The 17,762-nt window shown below is 51.4% G+C and overlaps 1 protein-coding gene across 4 annotated transcripts in view; it reads left to right on the top strand.

Moving 5' to 3' along the window:
- The window catches only part of plekhg4 (pleckstrin homology domain containing, family G (with RhoGef domain) member 4), a 43,784-nt gene that overhangs the window by 25,036 nt on the left and 986 nt on the right, over positions 1–17,762 (top strand). For 2 of the 4 annotated variants that reach the window (XM_072718361.1, XM_072718358.1), the window contains exons 11-23: positions 1,926–2,064; positions 2,379–2,501; positions 2,647–2,838; positions 11,376–12,256; positions 13,384–13,633; positions 14,582–14,671; positions 14,974–15,198; positions 15,361–15,531; positions 15,787–15,967; positions 16,124–16,240; positions 16,332–16,571; positions 16,659–16,855; positions 17,664–17,738. In XM_072718361.1, the coding sequence (XP_072574462.1) occupies positions 1,926–2,064; positions 2,379–2,501; positions 2,647–2,838; positions 11,376–12,256; positions 13,384–13,633; positions 14,582–14,671; positions 14,974–15,198; positions 15,361–15,531; positions 15,787–15,967; positions 16,124–16,240; positions 16,332–16,571; positions 16,659–16,855; positions 17,664–17,738 (2,881 nt within the window). The remainder of the gene's footprint in view (positions 1–1,925; positions 2,065–2,378; positions 2,502–2,646; positions 2,839–11,375; positions 12,257–13,383; positions 13,634–14,581; positions 14,672–14,973; positions 15,199–15,360; positions 15,532–15,786; positions 15,968–16,123; positions 16,241–16,331; positions 16,572–16,658; positions 16,856–17,663; positions 17,739–17,762) is intronic. The other 2 variants (XM_072718359.1, XM_072718360.1) reach the window with 2 other exon arrangements.

Below are 17,762 nucleotides of genomic sequence, written 5' to 3'. Positions count from 1 at the left end.
AGGTACAGTCAGCTGCGAGAATAACCGGCCAGGAACCTGCTATAGAACCGGACATATAGGGCACAGAAGGTACAGTCAGCTGCGAGAATAACCGGCCAGGAACCTGCTATAGAACCGGACATATAGGGCACAGAAGGTACAGTCAGCTGCGAGAATAACCGGCCAGGAACCTGCTATAGAACCGGACATATAGGGCACAGAAGGTACAGTCAGCTGCGAGAATAACCGCCCCCTCTGTATCAGTATCAAGTTCATTTTGGCTCTCTGTCGTTTTAGTGTTAGATCAGTAGAAATGTTCTCTGTTGGAATTAGCAGCCTTGTGAAGGTGTCCCACCTGGATTGTGTGGTCCGCCCCTCAGCAGGGGGTGCTATCAGCCAGTCATCAGCTTACTGTTTAAGGCTAGGGTGTAAAACTCCAGTCCTGGGGGGCCGGAGCCCTGCACATTTTTGGGTTTCCCCTCATTTAAGTAAGGAATAATTGACGACGGGCCGTTGAATTATTAGAAAAATAATGCACACCCGAGGTGGTGATGCGGCCGCGAAGCGGAGTGGCCGTTACACCTCGGGTGTGCATTATTTTTCTAATAATTCAACGGTCCGGAGTCAATTATTCCGCTTATACTACGGTTGCCACACCTCAAGACATCGATCAGATGATATATTTCAAGGGATTCGTCCGGTTTTTCTACTTAAATCGCTATTGTGAGTAGGATTATTTCTTCCGCATCTCATCCAACGACTCTTTTGCTAGTTCCAAAACGTCATTAGCTGTTGTTTTTTTGGTGTTTTCTTCGTGTTTTTCTCCCTCGAGTATGTCTAGCTGTTCTTCGCTGATCGTTTTATGTCTTTTGTTGTTGCTGGCTGCCTTTGATGTCCGCTTCCGTTTATGTTGTTTTTCATCTGGACTGTCTAATACTGCTGCAGCCCAGTTGTTGAAAGTTTCATATTCACCGTAAATATTAAAATTTACTTTCGGAAAATCGTCTGTCATGTTGTTGTTTTTGTTAGTCCTGTGTGCTGTATAGGTACTGTATGCTAATTTCCGTTATTACAGTTAACTATGCGAAGTGATATGGAACTGTAATACGGTCAAGAGAGCTGCCTGGAACTACGTTCGCCGTGCGTTTCCCTGAAAATAATTGCACACCTCAGAACGTTCGTCAGCCAATCAGATTCAAGCATTCAACGGTCCCGTAGTATAACACACCTGATTCAACTCCTTGTGCTAATTAACATGCAGCTCTTGAGCTGAATCATTTGTGGTGGAACAGGGAAAGAACTAGGCTACACAGGGCTCCGGCCCCCCAGGACTGGAGTTTGACACCCCTGGTTTAAGGGATCAATATGCTGAAACTTACTTCTCACAAATCTCATGAATATTATGTCATATTTAGTTGTCAGGCCTCTTTTTCATCTTTAAAAAGTAAAAATGCAATGGCATATGAAACACATCCAAACACAAAAGCATCCGAGCAGAACTGGCAAACACAAAGAGGCACACAAACAAACGCACAAACAGACACACGCGCACAGTCACACATTCAGGGGCACAGTGGCCCTGTGTGTACGCAGGGCTGCGCTGAGGGCAAGGCTGCGGCGCGCAGGTTCCGGGGTGAAGCGCCCGCCTCTCACTCTCGTTCCGAGTCTGCGAGCCTGTCGTACCAGCGGGCCCATCTCGGCCAGGCTCAGGGAAGCGACCACAGAACAGGCTTCAGGGAGAACTGCCTCTTCCTGTTGTTAAGGATTGACCACAGCCGTGACTTTTATGGACACGTCTTGCTCTGGTTCAAAAGCAGAGTCACCTTGGCCAGCTGGGATAAGGATCACGGTGTGCGAGCACGTGTGTCGTTTTAGACCCTTACCATGACCGGCACAACGAGGCAGCAGCCAGGCTGACCACGACTGTGTCTCCCCCGTCCCGACAGGGATGCCATCGATGCGGTCAGCCAGCTGTACGAGCAGGTGGACGAGCTGGTGCATGGGCTGGTGAAGCTGTCCAACAAGCGCACACAGGAGCTGGAGCTGGTCATGGAGTTCAAGAGCCTGGAGGAAGGTTTCCAGGAGGTGAGCTGCAGAAGGGATGTATGACAAAGGAGCTTAAGCAGATACGCTGTAAGTGTGACTGTGAAGAAAGCTGAATGGGAGAAAGCCCTGTGAGAATCGCCGCTTCGCAGGGTTTGGAGTTGACACGTAAATCTTCTGGGCCTCCTAGACATTTATACAAAGATCGTGTGGAACATATTAATGAGGTTTCTCGTGACCTGGAACGAAAAGACAATTTAGGAGCCTGGCTGTGAGAATAGTCATTGTAGCGGCCCTCATCTAGCGATGCATCTTGTCGTTCATTGTGTAAGTGAATCGTGTGGTTTTGAAATCAGGTGAGGGGCTGGATTGAGGAAGTGGGGGAAAGTCGCCTGAAGACCCTCAGTGAGCTGGGAGACTCTCTGGAGCAGCTGCACAAGAAGCAAGGCCTCTTCAAAGACTTCTACTCCGCCGCATACGTGAGTCTGTGTCCCGACTTTTGACTACTGAGGTACCATGTGAATGTCTAATGCCGTACTCTGTCCGGGGGGTACCCCGTGGAGGTAAGCACGTAAGCCGTGACCACTCCTGTGCCACCCATGGTTTATATTCCGGCGTTTACAGGAGCACTGCAAGAGCGGGGAGGCCCTGCTGAAACGGCTAGAGCGCTGGGAGGACGTGAGCTCCGCAGAGCTGCAGGTCTACGAGGTGAAGGTGCGCTCCTTCTGGGTGCACCTCCATGATTTCTCCCAGAGGGTGGAGGACACCAAGGATAAGATCGACAAGACCGTCCGACTCTATGAGTTCTTTGACAAGGTAAGAGCCAGGTGCTTCTGCCGCGTTTAGCCAGAACCATAAGCGCGCTCTCTGAGATCTCTGTAGAGGTGGTGCTTTGGTGGCATTGTCTTGGTGTCTGTGTGGGATGAAAAGCAGCTGCACTGCAGGGCAGATCATGATAATTACACAGCTCTGCTCCAGCACTCTGATGGATTTCTCATGGTAGTTTTCTTCAGGAGGCCATTCCTTAGCGTAAGCTAGCTTGGGACCCCGAGGGTGCTACTTCTCCCACCAGATGTGCTTATGGAATGCAGATGTGCAAACTGCTTTGGGTGATAGTGCTACTGACCATGAGTAGGACACAAGACTCTTGTGTGGTCACTTTGATTTGTCCTTGCAAGATATGGCTCCTATTACCTATTACTGTACTGCTGTGCTTACTGTAGTCTATATATAGATTTAATCATCATATATGCATTTGATTTGTAGTCTTCCTTGCAGTGTTTCAAGTTCAAAGTAATTGCAGTTTTTAATTCATGAAGGGGCCTGCAGGATGTCTGGCAGCTTAGTTAGTGTGTGTGACTTCACTGCAGTCCAACAACAATGAATGGTTTCTAATTGGAATCTGTCCATTCTGTGTGCTTCCATTGTATCCCCATGACTCTGGTAGCCACGGCAATGAATGAGTGACAATTGCACACTTTTCCCAAATTACGGAAGCCGTCAGACGGTGATACGCTGTCAAGTTATACTCCGAATTCTTATGCTGTATTTTAGGCGTCGGCAGGTTTTGTTAAATTTACACTTTAAACCCGAAAGAAAATATTGTTCTCGGAAATGGGCAAGATGCAGTGAAAAAATGACTGTATGTTGAAGTAGAGGTGAGGGATTGCCATAGCATCTGTATTGCATCTATAATCAGTTAACAATGATGCACTGAGTCAACAGTGTTTCATTAAAAAGGACGCATTAAATACAGGCTGCTGTTTTGTGTCAGTGAGATCATCCCAATGCTGCTGGCTAATGGGTTCCATAAGGTAGTGATTCAAAAGCTGCTTTTATGTTTAGACTGTGGTATAACATGGGGGGGCGGACGGCTGGTAGCTTTCATTTACAGCATCATTGTAGGATGTAAGCATCAGTTCCCCAGGAAGGAGGAGATCCATGCAGCCAGGCCTGGTCAGGTACAGCAAAATGCAGGGGCAGTTTAAACCTGAAGCCTTGTGCTGTTGTTTCAGTTCAGATTAGCGCCCCACAAACTCTGCCTCAAGTATTAATGTCTCCATACCTTCCTTCATGTGAGTCCTGGTGAAACTTTATCTGTTGCATGAGTCCCTGAATCCGCGTCCTTAATTCCTACATTGCTTGGTACCCTGTAAACGGCTTATTTGACTACTTTGACATGTGCTTGTAAAAGTGTATTTTGGGCTGGAGGCGTTCTAGTCGTGCTTCTTTGTGTCAGTGCTGAGGCGGCACATGGAGGATTCCCCTCAGGAGCGGGCTGGCCGGGCTGCTCCCTCCGACCTGGGCCAGCATGCCGGCCACCTTTCCTGCGCATGGGGATCCCATGCCATCTGTTAGCTTATTGAACTGTGACATTAATCCCAGTTGTTTTCAGGGCACAATGTGTGCTGATAGCTTAGCATGCATTTGCATTTAGATATATTCAGCACTTGCCCCGGGCATATTGTACCCAGACATGTTTACTAAATTGTTCAACAAGTGGAGAAATTCTGTGGAAAAAGCATCAGTTGTCCTTGTCGCTCGGTATTGTGGGAAAGTGAGTCACATGGATGGGCTGTGGAATACTTACTCCTATGGGGTCTGCTTTGTGGGACCAGCGCACACTATGGTCTTCTGGGTTCCTGTGCTTACATAGGGGCAAATTTCTTAATTTCCTTTTTATCTAAATTTTGCTATGACTGTCTCTCCAGGCTGGTTATGTTAAAAAAAAAGTTGTCCAAGTTCTCTAAGGAAGTTCTGTGGTATGGAGCATGCTCCATGTGGTGAACTGTTGGACGGTCTTTCAGTCTGCTTTTTGTGGTGAGTCATTACCCACAATTCCCTTGGAAAGAAGGAAGTAGAGCCCATTAAGGTTACTTATGGTGGGAAGCAGTACCAGACATGGCTCTCTGACTAGTGCTCAGCTCCTTCAGAATCGTGCTCAGAAGGTTGCAGTGAATTGACAGGGAGTTGATCCCCAGTGCTGTACCCCACTCACACCAACACTGGAGTGTGCAGTGCCTCTTACAGGTCAGCCCAATGGTAAATACACAGTATGAAAACACAGCTGTAAATGGGTTAGCAGCCCCCCAGCTGGGCTCCAGAGGGATCCAACCCCGCTTTCTCCTCACAAAGCCCCATGAACACGCCTGGGTGGGTTTGCCCTACAGCCAGAGGTGTCAGGTCTGGACTTGGAGCCAGCGGGCTGAACCGTGACTGTCTCCCCACAGTGGGTCTGCGACAGGCCCCCGTGGGCACGGGCCGCTCATTGTCCCTGACCCTGCGTGCCGCGCTGACCTCCTCGCGGGCCAGATGGGCTCAGCCCAAGGAGTGCGGAGTCACTCGGGTGATTCCTCACCGCTTGATGTGTCGACAAAGGAAAATGTGAGTGCCAGGTTCAACAGCCAGCCAGACGCATTGGAAGGAGCTGCTCTGACTCGACTCGACTCGAATCCAGATGCCTGAAATATTCGTTTCATACATTTAATAGGACTTAAGTTTTCTAACAGAGAAATGTTTCAGTAATATTAGGTTATTTAATCTTTTTTAATTGTTATTGTTGAAGTAATATAATACATTTCAAAGCTGTCAGTCATCTGAATCATAAAAGTTTCTCTATTATTTTGTCTTGCTGGTAGCTCATTATGAAGTCTGTTTTTGGGGAAATTTGGCCTAGGTGGTGACTGGGGAAATGGATTAGCCAAGCAGCACAAGAAAGACATTTCTACTGAAACTGCTTTTGTGTGACGCCGCTGGACGTTTGACCGTTGTCCCCCTGCCCTTCAGAACAGGCGGCTCGCTGGTGCCGCTTGTCCCTCAGCGGGGCCTTTCACAGATGACCTGCTGGCCACCCCAGCGACCAGCGGCTCAGTAATTAAGTCCTGGGCTTCTTCTCATGCTTTGTGCAGCACAAGGCTGGTGCCACGGTGTCTGACCTCAGGTGGGCCACCAGCTCGGCAGCGGAGATACGGATGCTTGCCGAGTATCGATCTGGACATCAGCGCCGATCATCTGCAAAGCTCTCGGAGGAGTTGGCTCTGCTTTTGCTCCCAAATTGAATATTGGGGAAAATTAGCATGTGAATGTGAAATTAGCAGCTGAATAAGAACGGTGTAGGCAGCTCAGGCCATCGCCGTCAGACAGCAGCCAAACCTACACCGCTTGTCACAGAACAGCCCCGTCCATAAAGCTGGCCCATTTCAGCCCTAAACGGACACATTTGACAATCTGTGATACAAACATAGATCCATCTGGTACTGATTCATGCATCACGTCTGTCTGGTCAGTCGCTGGTTTTCTGGGGTCGGTCCAGTGCCAAGTTTTACCTCCTCCCCTCCTTCCCCACTCCAGTTGCTTTGTAGTGCCGTGACAGACACCCATCTCACCCCCCCTCCCCCCCAACCCTCCACCCACCAGCCCCAACCCCCCCATCCCGTGACTGGGGGGCTTGCCCATCTGCTATTTAGACTAACATTTGCCTGTGAATTGGGGAAGGGAGCATGGATGGGGCCTCTGGGCGCCGGGGGCTGAGTGTGGACTCGGTGTGCAGCATGACTGCGGCCGCAGCAGCTCCATGTGCCGAGCAGGAACCGGAGCAGGAGACGGCGGACGGCCGGCGTGGCCAGGTAGGGCGGCCTCACGGGCTGCTGTGGCACCTAAGAGGGTCACCGATTTATCCATTATCACATGCATCTCTGCTGATATTTTTCATTAAAATATTGTGATTGGTGGGTTGAATGTAGCTTGCATGATGTTGCGGATTTGAGCTAACAGCGGACTGGGGGCTCGTATGCTGTAGATCTGTATGGAGCTGACACCGGTCTGTGTGCTGCACGGGGATGATCTGCCGGTGTAAAGCCGGGGCTCTGTGTGTGGCAGTGACCTGCGGAGTCTCATATACCCCAGCGGGGTCTCATATACCCCAGCGGGGTCTCATATACCCCAGCGAGGTCCTCTGCTCAAACAAGCGTCGTTTTTAATGTAGTCATTCAGCCAGGAAAATGGAATCCACCCCTTTTATATTTTGTAAGCTGATGTGTTGATAACTTTTTTCACAGCTATAGCATGGGGGGCCGTACTGCCCCCCCTCTTTCCTAGCTCTGTACGTCTCACAGTACAAGTTGGGGTGAGCTTCTCTGTTTGATGTTCGTCTGCGGAGTGTTGCAGCTGTTCTTTTGGTGGGGGGGGATTGCGTGTGTGTGTGGGTAACAGAGCGTGTGTCTCCCATAGAAAACTCTGAAAATGTGTGAGGAATGATAAACGGAATATAGAGATTGTTTATACACCAAAATTGTTTATACATTGAAATGCTATTGTTTAGAGAGGCAGATGGAGACTTCAGATTATTTCAGACTGCAGGGAATATAGGCCATTCACTGGGTGTTTATACATAGTGACACTTGTCCACTCTGTATAAGCTAATAGGTGTAGACATGCCAGGAGACATTCCAGAGGGGAATTAAACACCCCCCACCCTAACCCCTTCCCTTTCATCTGTTGGACTCCGAATCCTGGTGGTTTGATTTAGCTGAACTTACTGGGTCAGTGGGCACCCCAGAGCATACTTCCAAAGATCCTGGAGACTGAGTTCAGGGGTCACCAGAGTACATCTGCTGCGAGATGCAGTAATCAGCTGCCATCTCTTAATTGTGGCCCAGATGACTTCACTGTGTTTGCATTTCTCAGCCCAGAGTTAGGAAGCCTAAAGAAGCTCAAGGAAGCCTGTTGTGTCTGCTTTGCGTCTCAGCGCTGAAGGGCATCGGGCCCAGTGCAGTCATGAGCCTACTGGCACATCCACGGCACATGAAGCGGCTCACCCGGGCAGTCACCCGGACAGTCAGCTGTGGCAGTCACCCGGGCAGTCATCCAGACAGCCAGCTGTGGCAGTCACCCGGGCAGTCAGCTGTGGCAGTCGCCCGGACAGCCAGCTGTGGCAGTCACCCGGACAGTCGCCCAGACAGCCAGCTGTGGCAGTCACCTGGACAGTCACCCGGACAGCCAGCTGTGGCAGTCGCCCGGACAGTCGCCCGGACAGCCAGCTGTGGCAGTCGCCCGGACAGTCGCCATGACAGCCAGCTGTGGCAGTCACCCGGTCCTCTTTTTTTAAATCTGTTTTACTGATGTGAGAGTTCAATGAAACCTGCTCACTCTTATTATTCTGATGCCAATGGTGGAAAAGAGATTCAATAACAAAGCAGGCAGCTGTTCGCCTTCCTTGCTGCTCCTTCTTACACGACCCGACTCATACTGAGATGCTGCTCACATGGGCCCAGGACCCAGGCAGACTCGCCCGGGGCACAATTCACAGGAAGCCCAACCAGCCCAGCAAATGAAGGTGGATTATGAGCTTATTACAGTCCTCACATGAATGGAGGGGATATCGCAGCAATGACTACGACTCTGGCGGCTTGGTAACTCTGTATACATCATTAGCTGCTATAAAATCAGTGAACCGTATCTCTGTTTTTTTTAACTATAGGTTAGTTAATAAACATGTGCTTCTTATTTGCACACCAGTAGCTGCCTCTAAAGGAACCAGCAAACAGCATGGGGGGGGGGGGGCACTGCAGGCTGAAGAGGAAGCAATGGACAACAATAAGTGAGAAAAACATAGGATGCATTTAAATGGGAAGTCAAATGGGGGGTAGCTTGTGTCTCAGTTTGCCCATTGTGGTTGGGAGCCGAGCAGCAGGGCCGGCCAGACATGCTCCGCAGCCACACGCGCGAACAGGGCTCCCTCTCTCAGTCCAGCTGCTGCCGCTCCGGTCCCTGCATCCTCCTGCCCGGAGCACGTTCCCGCCTCCCGGCCCTCAGAAGGGCCTTTTCATAGCTTTACCAAAACAGCAGGTGGAATTTCTTAGGAGTTATTGTGGATGCAAGTTCCTGTAGATTTGGTGTGTTCATTAGTTGATGATCATTAGTCTTAGAAGGAACATTCACAGGAGATTTGTTTTCAGATGTGGCACTGGGACTTTTTCAGGGGGGCCTGACCTCACTGTGTGGTCCACCTCCTCCTGAGCACGTCCCCTTTCCTATTGTATTGCTGTCAGGTCACCTTTATCAGCCACTCTCCTAATTCTGCACGTGAACAGTAACAGGACCCTACTGGTAAAGCGTCTCCCATGCAGGGACATTGAGACCTCGGCAGTCAGCATATCCATACAGTATGTGTCATTAGTCCTTTAGACCCTGCATGGAGTGTTTTCCCACTGGAATTCCACTGTATGTCTCTTTGGCGTGTTTTGCTGTTAGAACCACCTTGGTGTTGTTTTTTCCAGTAGAGTGAATGATAGTTCCTCAAGCCTTCAGAATTGTTCTAGCAGAGGAGGAATTCCAAGGTTCACTTACTCCTCTCGATTCAACACACTTTTAGAAAAGCACCCTTAAAGTTGTTCAGTTATTATATCAGACAATAAATAAATAAATCCAGGCAGAAAGCTCCTCCAGTATGCCTTGAAGTCCTAATTTATACACGTGGACAAAGGCTGTAGGCTCAGCGAGGGTCATGGGCTCTTCCAGCCCATTGGGACTCCTCCTCTTTGCCCATGCGCTCAAAGGAATGCTGTCCCTTTTGTGGGCCCTGTGAGTGGAGGGCGCATTGTGGTGCTTTAGAGCTTTGCTCTCCCCCCCCCGCCCCCCCCCCGCCAGTGCTTTATCTAGGCCTACTCCAAGCCCTCACCAATCAAACATGCTTTTCACGGCTGCCCATTCACACTTCAAAGGTCCAGGACCGCTAACAATCTCCACCATGATGTCATTTTGAAACTCCAGCGACCAAACACAGGCTGGCGATGTTCCCCCAGTGCCATTAAGTGGCTTGAAACCTGAAACGGGCATTAGCCATGGGGATTTTAAGGCCGGGGTGGTCATTTGGGAGTCTGGAAAGAATCTGAGCCCTGTCCCCCACTTTCAAATGGCAATGATTTACACTACAGCCATGAAAGTTTAATATGAATGAAACAGCAAAGAACATAACTTACATTTTTGCTGTTGAAGCAGTTTAGCTGTTGCATTGACTCATTTTGCTCCTCAGGTCTTCAGAGTTAACCTTGGGTCTTCCAGAGCTGATGGTGCTTTGGCAGGGCATCCAACAGGTCCCTGAGTGATCGCGACTGTTGGCCATGTTCTAAAAAGATCAGTTGGCCAGTATTTTGCCCATCAGCTCTGAAATAACATTGTGAAGTTAAAATATTGTCTAAAATCTTCAATTATACGCATGACTTCTTCTGGCTGTTATCTCTGCATGACTCCAACTCTGTCGCCCATTCTGCTGCTCCCATTGTTGTGGGGACATGACCTCCAGGCCGCACGGTGACAGCAGTAATTTGCACTGGGAATTTTGTCACTGGTATGTGACCGCAGTGTCTCTGCATGCTATCCAGAAGGTGTGTTTGGTCACGGGGCTTCAGAGCTGAGGTACTGAAAACTCACCGACTGAAACACATATGCAGAGAGGGAGAGAGCAACAGAGCCAGGATTTTCCAGAAGCTGGAGACCCTCCCAACATAGGCCCAGGCAGGAACATGGGGTCCTGCAATGTCAACCCAGTTTATTCAGGTCTTGGAGCAGGTTTGATATGCGCTAATCTCTGCCAAAAATCCCTCTGTGTTTCTGCGCCTGCAAGCCAGATTGAGCTCATTTAGTCAATCTCTCTGTTGCTGGATTGGATGATTTCTATGTGTATGTTTATATATTGCCGGCTCTGAAAGGGAAGGACACCGATGTCACAGATGCATTTTCCCCTGGTTGGTACAGGTGCTCTGGGTTGGTACAGGTGCTCTAGGTTGGTACAGGTGCTCTGGGTTGGTACAGGTGCTCTGGGTTGGTACAGGTGCTCTGGGTTGTTTCTTGCCTTGTCTGGTGCTTAAGGTAGCCGTTCGTCAGACTGAGCAGCAGTGGCGTGATGTAACTGCTTTGGTTCAGCCTGTGGTCTCCCTCATTAGCATAACCATAACAGCCAGGAAAACGGAGATCTGAGAGGCTGTCGCACTCCATTAAGGAGCCGTTACCTCATCCTCGGGTGATTTGTGTGTAAAACCTCACCTCTGTAAATTCAGCCCCTGTTTCCATGACAATGGCCTTCCTCTGAGAGGGCCCTGGTCTCAGACGGACGGCCTCGCTTCACAGTGGGGGAGAGAATTGCCTTTGAGTCGCCACCCCCATAAAGCCGGCCTTGTCCGCTCTCCGATGTGCATAAAATACAGGCCCATTGTGCGGCTGGTGCCCTCTGGGCCGCCGGCGGGCAGTGCCACGCAGTGTCGTTTTCAAGCGCTCCGAGGCGCCCGCATCTTCAATGTTTCCTTTCTTCTGCCCATGAGCATGACCTGATGCTGTGTTTTGTCCTCCGATCTCAGGCATACGAGTGGGCGCTAGAGGGCATGCGTCACCTCGCCGCCATAGGCATGGAGGACTGCAGCGTGCCCGAGAAGTGCGGCTCAGTCATCCGCTGCCTGGAGAGCTACCAGCGCAACCACCCAGACATCCCCGACGGCCGATTCCAGGAGATGAAGGAGCTGGCCGGGGAGCTGAAGAGTGACAAGGGACTCAAGCAGTGGAAGTTTGCCTGGTCCAAGTGTCAGGAGACCAAGCAGATGTTTGAGAAAAAGCTGGAGAGGGCCCTTCGGACCAGGCGGTCATCGCCCGCGGACAGTGAGAAGGCCGACGTTGAGGATGCCGCTCCCCAGCAGAACCTGGAGAGCTTCTCCCCCCAGCCGACCCAGAAGCGCAGTGGGAGCCTGTCTTCCTGTCGGAGGGGCCTCATTGGTGGCTGGGCTAAGGAGATGCTGGGTATACAGTCAGTGGCCAAGGACGTCAAGGACTGTGACAACAGGGGCACCATTGCCCATCTGGGGCGCCTGGAGTACTGCAGCCCTGGGACGCCCCCTAACTCCCACCGGCTCTCCCGCAGCACCTCCTCAGAGGGGCCCTCGCCTCTCCAGGGGCTGCCGTCCTCCTACAGCCCTGGGTTAACTTCTGTGGAGCCTGGCCGCCGGGTGCTGAGAAAGACCCAGAGCTTCGACGCAGCGGGTGTTGCAGATTTGCCGCGGTACCCCACCTGCCAGCGCACGCTGAGTGAACCCGCCCGTCGGGGCAACACGGGCGTCTTCATCAAGGGCCTGGAGGTCAGTAGCACGGAGGTGGCAGACCGCTCACTCAGCTCCCACCTGCCCTCCCACAGCTGGTCCCCCACGGACTCCCTGAGGAACAGCACCCCGGAGCCCACAGCTAAGGGCAGGTACGTAAGCGTCTGCATCTATCCCATGTCCAGTGGCCTCAGCATCTTGGCATGCAGGTGTTAGCAGGAGTGACCTGTACCCCTAGCAGGAGTGACCTGTACCCCTAGCAGGAGTGACCTGTACCCCTAGCAGGAGTGACCTGTACCCCTAGCAAAACATCACCAAGAACTCACTGTCCTTGCGTCGGCTAAAACACACAGAGACATTTCTTTACTGTCCTGATTTTCTAGTCTTGAACAGCCAGTTATGCTTCTGAACCACATTACTGTATGTGTCTAAGGTCTGAAACAGCAAATTAGATGCAGTCTGTAAATGCAGTCCCCCCCCCCCATCTGTAAATGCAGTCTCCCCCCCCCCCCCCCCCCCGTCTGTAAATGCAGTGCCCCCACCCCCCCGATAGCACTAATGGCTTAAGCAGCCCCACCACCTTTAAGCTGCGACCCCCCCAGTAGAGAATAAGCACTTTTCCTGATTGGAAATCCATCATCAGCCCCTGAAACGCTTTTACACTTTATAACTTTGGGCTCTGTTTTTGTAGCAGGCGCCATCCAACACGAGCTGAAGTGCAAAATTTCAGCCCTTTTTTTGGGGGGGGGGGGGCAGCTTTGTGAACCCGACAGCCGAGGCTGCCTGTGGCTCCAGGGTATCAGGCTGCATGGAGCATTTTTGCTCTTTGCCGGGCCTTAGCCAAAAATCACATTTTCCTTATAAAAGGGAGTCAGCCGCATGTTCCCCCCCTCCCCCGCTCTAATAAAGGGATCAGCCTTAATACATTCTGCCACACTGACTGGCCCGAGGACATCCCACTCCGGCAGGCCAGGCAGTCGGAGGGTCTGTCTAGTAAGTGGAACCTCACGAATGACAGTGGAAACAACTGCTCTCGTACCTGTTTTTGTTTCAGTCACTGCTAGTTGGAAGGAAATATTAAATTTTTTCCTGGCCGGTTCAGTGTAGATCAGAGAGCGGTTACTCCTTCCTATAAGTATCCCTTATTTTTGGGTAGGTTTTTTTCCCCCAAAAATAGCCCATGAAATAAGGTGTCAAACCAGTATGAAATGGCGCGGTGACACTGGACAGGGGTGGTTAGAGGCCGTGACCCACTGGCTTCCCTTCCCTGCCCTGACAGCAAGCTGCGGCACATCGTGGACGAGATGGTGGCGACGGAGCGTGAGTACGTGCGCTCGCTCAGCTACATCATGGAACATTACTTCCCCGAGATGGAGCGGGCCGACCTGCCGCAGGACCTGCGGGGAAAGCGCAGTGTCATCTTCGGCAACCTGGAGAAGCTGGTGGACTTCCACAGCCAGTACTTCCTGAAGGAGCTGGAGAGCTGCTGCAACCACCCGCTCCGTGTCAGCCACTGCTTCCTCAGACATGTGAGTGCGGGGGTCCGGCTGGGGCCCGCGGGGGCCAGTCCAGCTCGTGCTGAATGCCTGAGCTCCTTATCTCTGTACCATAAATACCACAGAAAAGGTTCTGACAGTAAAGACTGTCCATTAAAAGCTGTAACCTCTGACTGAAGTCTGAAAAGATACAAAATAACATCACAGTGGTAAAGAGCCATTTTACATGTAAAGTTTTCTCTTGTGAAACATTCTCACTGTCACTCTCTAAGATGACCAGTTTCACTGATCGGGGCATGTTGGAGAATCGTTCACCTTCCAGTGAGCATCATTACCTGGGTCCTCTAACGGAAACATTCAGACAGCTGCACAAACAGTCTCAGGAATTCCGCTTCTCGTGATCAGACTCTAGGTAGTTTACTAAGTGGGGTGGGGGGGGGGGGGGGGGGTTCGTCCATCTCATATTTCCTCTTCCTAGCAATATATCTTTCATAAATACAAAAATCACTCCACAGAAACGAATGAAAGCCACATAAAGCACATGGTTGAAGTATTTCAGGGCTCTTTGGCCACGTCTCGCTCATTTTTGCGGTAACTCCAGTCTGTCGGCTTAGCCAGAGGCTCGAGGCTGCGGCATTTTAATATGCAGAACCAACAACGTCTGCCTGGGCACCAAGTGAAGAATAGATTCCTCTAATTAGTCTGGAGCCCAACAGTCAACCTTTCATAGAAGGCTGCAGGAACTGATAAATGTGCTCTGAGGGATGTGTTCTTGGCATCTGAAAATATCCTCAAAATACTGTATGTTGTCTATGTGGAAAACATTAAACCCATGTTCTGCCATACAAAAGTCATTCCAAATAAAAGGAAAAGTGACTGTATGAAAAATGAGTTCCTCAATGGTCCTGGAACGTGGGCAAAGCGCGTGACTGACTGGCTCGTAATGTGCGCGTGTTTGTTTGTTTTTTTTATTGATCCCAGCAAGACCAGTTTGGGCTGTACGCCTTATACAGCAAAAACAAGCCCAAGTCGGATGCACTGTTGGCCAGCCACGGAAACACTTTCTTCAGGGTGAGCCTTGCGTCCGCATGGATACCTTCACAGACGAATACTGGGGGGGTAGAGTCATGCACAGACTCCATTAAAGCATAGTTCCATGGGTGGTCTTGTACCTGTAATGTTTTGACAGATTTGTGATTATATGGCAGCTTTAGTCTTTTCTGCTGGGAATTTCACTCATTATCCTTCATGGGAAAAAGCTGTGTGACCCATCCTTGAAGTATCTGCATGTGTGAGAGCTTTGCACCTTAAGCATGATCCCCCCGCCCCCCCCCCCCCCCCCCCGCCGCCCAAAATGTGTGTTCTGACTACAGAACAAGCAGCTGCAGCTTGAAGATAAGATGGACTTGGCCTCCTACCTGCTGAAGCCCATCCAGCGCATGAGCAAGTATGCTCTGCTGCTGAAGGACCTCATCAAGGAAGTAAGCGAGGTACAGGAGCAGGAGCTGGCTTACCTGCAGGCCGCCGCCGAGATGGTGAAGTTCCAACTGCGGCACGGCAACGACCTGCTGGCCATGGACGCCATCCGAGACTGCGACGTGAGTGCCCACGTCCGGGCGGCTGCTCAGTACGCAGCACAAGGGCCGGTCATGAGAGTTCATTCAAGTCTGTGTGAAGGCAGCGTGGAAGGGCAGAGCCCTGGTTAGGACCATAGATCTGCTGGTTTGGAATCCTGAGGGATGTTCTTGGTTTCCTCTTAGGTCAACCTGAAGGAGCAGGGGCAGCTGATGCGGCAGGACGAGTTCACGGTCTTGTACGGCAGGAAGAAGTGCCAGAGACACGTCTTCCTGTTTGAGGACCTCGTGCTCTTCAGCAAGCCCAAGCGCATTGATGGCGGACTGGATGTTTACATCTACAAGCACTCCTTTAAGGTGATGCCGTTTAAAAATGATGCCGTTCAATTAATGAATTAAAGGAGAGTGTTGCCATTAAACTTTGCTTGGCAGGTATAGTTCCTGTGTGGTTGGTCAGTTCATAACCTCTTGATTGGTGCACCAGGCTGTGTGTGTGTCTGTGTGTGTGTGTTCCGAGGACCAGTGAAGTTCCACATCTGGGTCAATGAGAAAGACAGCATTAGAAACAATACATCTCAAGTTTGTGTCAGCATGTCCCCCCTCCTCCCCCAGACCGCCGACGTGGGAATGACAGAGACCTCTGGGGACAGCGGACTGCGGTTTGAGATCTGGTTCAGGAGACGGACCTCCAAGAATCAAACATACATCCTCCAGGCAAGCGCACCCGACATCAAGCAAGCGTGGACGTCCAGCATCTCCAGGATCCTCTGGCAGCAAGCAACACGGAACAAAGGTGACGTCCCTGTTAGTGAGAGCGGCCGCTTACGGTTCTGTCCTGTGTACATATAGTCAGCATGGTTATACTGGTGTCTGCCCGCAGGGGCCTGTCTATCGATCTCCCTCAAGTGTCCCGTTACAGCCTTTAACTGTGTATCTAATTGTTCTGCAGAAATAAGAATGCAGGAGATGGTGTCGATGGGAGTGGGGAACAAGCCTTTCTTGGACATAAAGCCAAGTGACGCGGCAATCAATGACAGAGCCATCGACTACATAATGAAGGGCAGAGGTACTGGCAGTGCTGAGCCCGGTGGCGGCCGTGGGGGATTCCGGAAGCGTCGCGCTCTGACCACCTGTGTGCTCTCGCCTGCCTCTCCCAGGAGCCAGGACCAGGGCCTCCATAGCGGTTTCCCTCTTCGACCACTCCAACCCCTTCAAGCAAGCGCAAGTTAACGCGGCTGCGGGTGGGAGCCCGACCTCAGGGGGCCCCTTGTCCTCATCCCTGCTGGGGCCCCTCAACCTGCACATGTACAGCAGCCAGGCCCTGCTGTCGGGCGAGCGGCCCTTCATCCTGGAGGAGGACGAGCAGGAGCACGAAACCAGCAGTCAGCCCTCCATGAGTACGTCCCCCACCAGCCGTCCCAGGCCCTCTGCCCTCCTGCATCAGGGCTTGGCCCCTCTGACTTGTGACACTTTTCCCTCTGCAGCCACAGAGAGCTCAGAGTCCTCCTGTCCTTGCCTGTCGGGCAGCGGCTCCAGCAGCTCCGACAGCGGCTGCGTGTCCAGCCACCTTCCGGAGGCTCTGTCCGAGGAGCCGAACTCCCCCTGCGATTCCTCCTGCTACTCCAGCGTGGCCTCCCCCGTCGAGGACAAGCCACGCTTCAACAGCCAGTATATCTCAGCGGTGAGTGTGGGCAGGACGCTATGCACTGCTCTGCCCACATCGCCACACCTCCCAGTACGCCACACCTCCCAGTACGCCACACCTCCCAGTCTAACGGCGACAAGGCCAGGCTACTGCTACCAGACACTCACATTCTAACCCAGTTCCTCATGGCTTTCTTCATATTGCTTGCAGTTTCTTCATTTCTTTTCCAGACACTAGACTACGCACTACTCAAAAACGAAGCTGTACCGTAATGGGGGGGGGGGCAGGTGTGGAGTACAGCCCACTGCAGGGGGCCACACACTCTGAAGCATGTAGGAATTACAGTCAGCTTGCTGAGTGTACCTTCATACCCACGCAATGTCCACACAGAGCAGAGGCGGGATTCAAACCAGCAACCCTAGAAATGCAAGGCAACAGTGCTAAGCCAGCATGCTAAGCCTCTTAAAAGCCCTTAATCCTCATTAATAAAGGTTTCAAAAGCAAACTTCTCCTGCAGATCATAAGCATGACTGGTTCAAGTTTCCCACTTTAAGTGCAGTATGAAATGCAAGAGAAATTTCATTTTATAAGAGACAGATACCGAAGGGGTGGCAGATCCTTGACAGGCGATGCTGTCACGTCTTAGATCACATCCCACAATCCTCAGCATCACAAGCGCAGGGAGTAAATGGTCAGCATGCCGACGCGCGTGTGTGTGTGTGTGTGTGTGTGTGTGTGTGTGTGTGTGTGTGTGTGTGTGTGTGTGTGTGTGTGTGTGTGGTGTCACACAAACCAGGACCCCAGTGACTTCATCCCCCACTTTCCCTCCATCTCCACCTAACAGCCCAGTAACAGCTGCCTCTCTCCACTTACAGAAGGCAGGCCAGATCATAAACCCATCCACCATAGTGTGAGCGTGGTAAGTGAGCACTCCTCTTCAGCT

The sequence above is a fragment of the Paramormyrops kingsleyae genome, chromosome 11 (genome assembly GCF_048594095.1).
Source record: "Paramormyrops kingsleyae isolate MSU_618 chromosome 11, PKINGS_0.4, whole genome shotgun sequence".
Lineage (NCBI taxonomy): Eukaryota > Metazoa > Chordata > Actinopteri > Osteoglossiformes > Mormyridae > Paramormyrops > Paramormyrops kingsleyae.
This window is presented reverse-complemented; position numbering and strand designations above follow the sequence as displayed.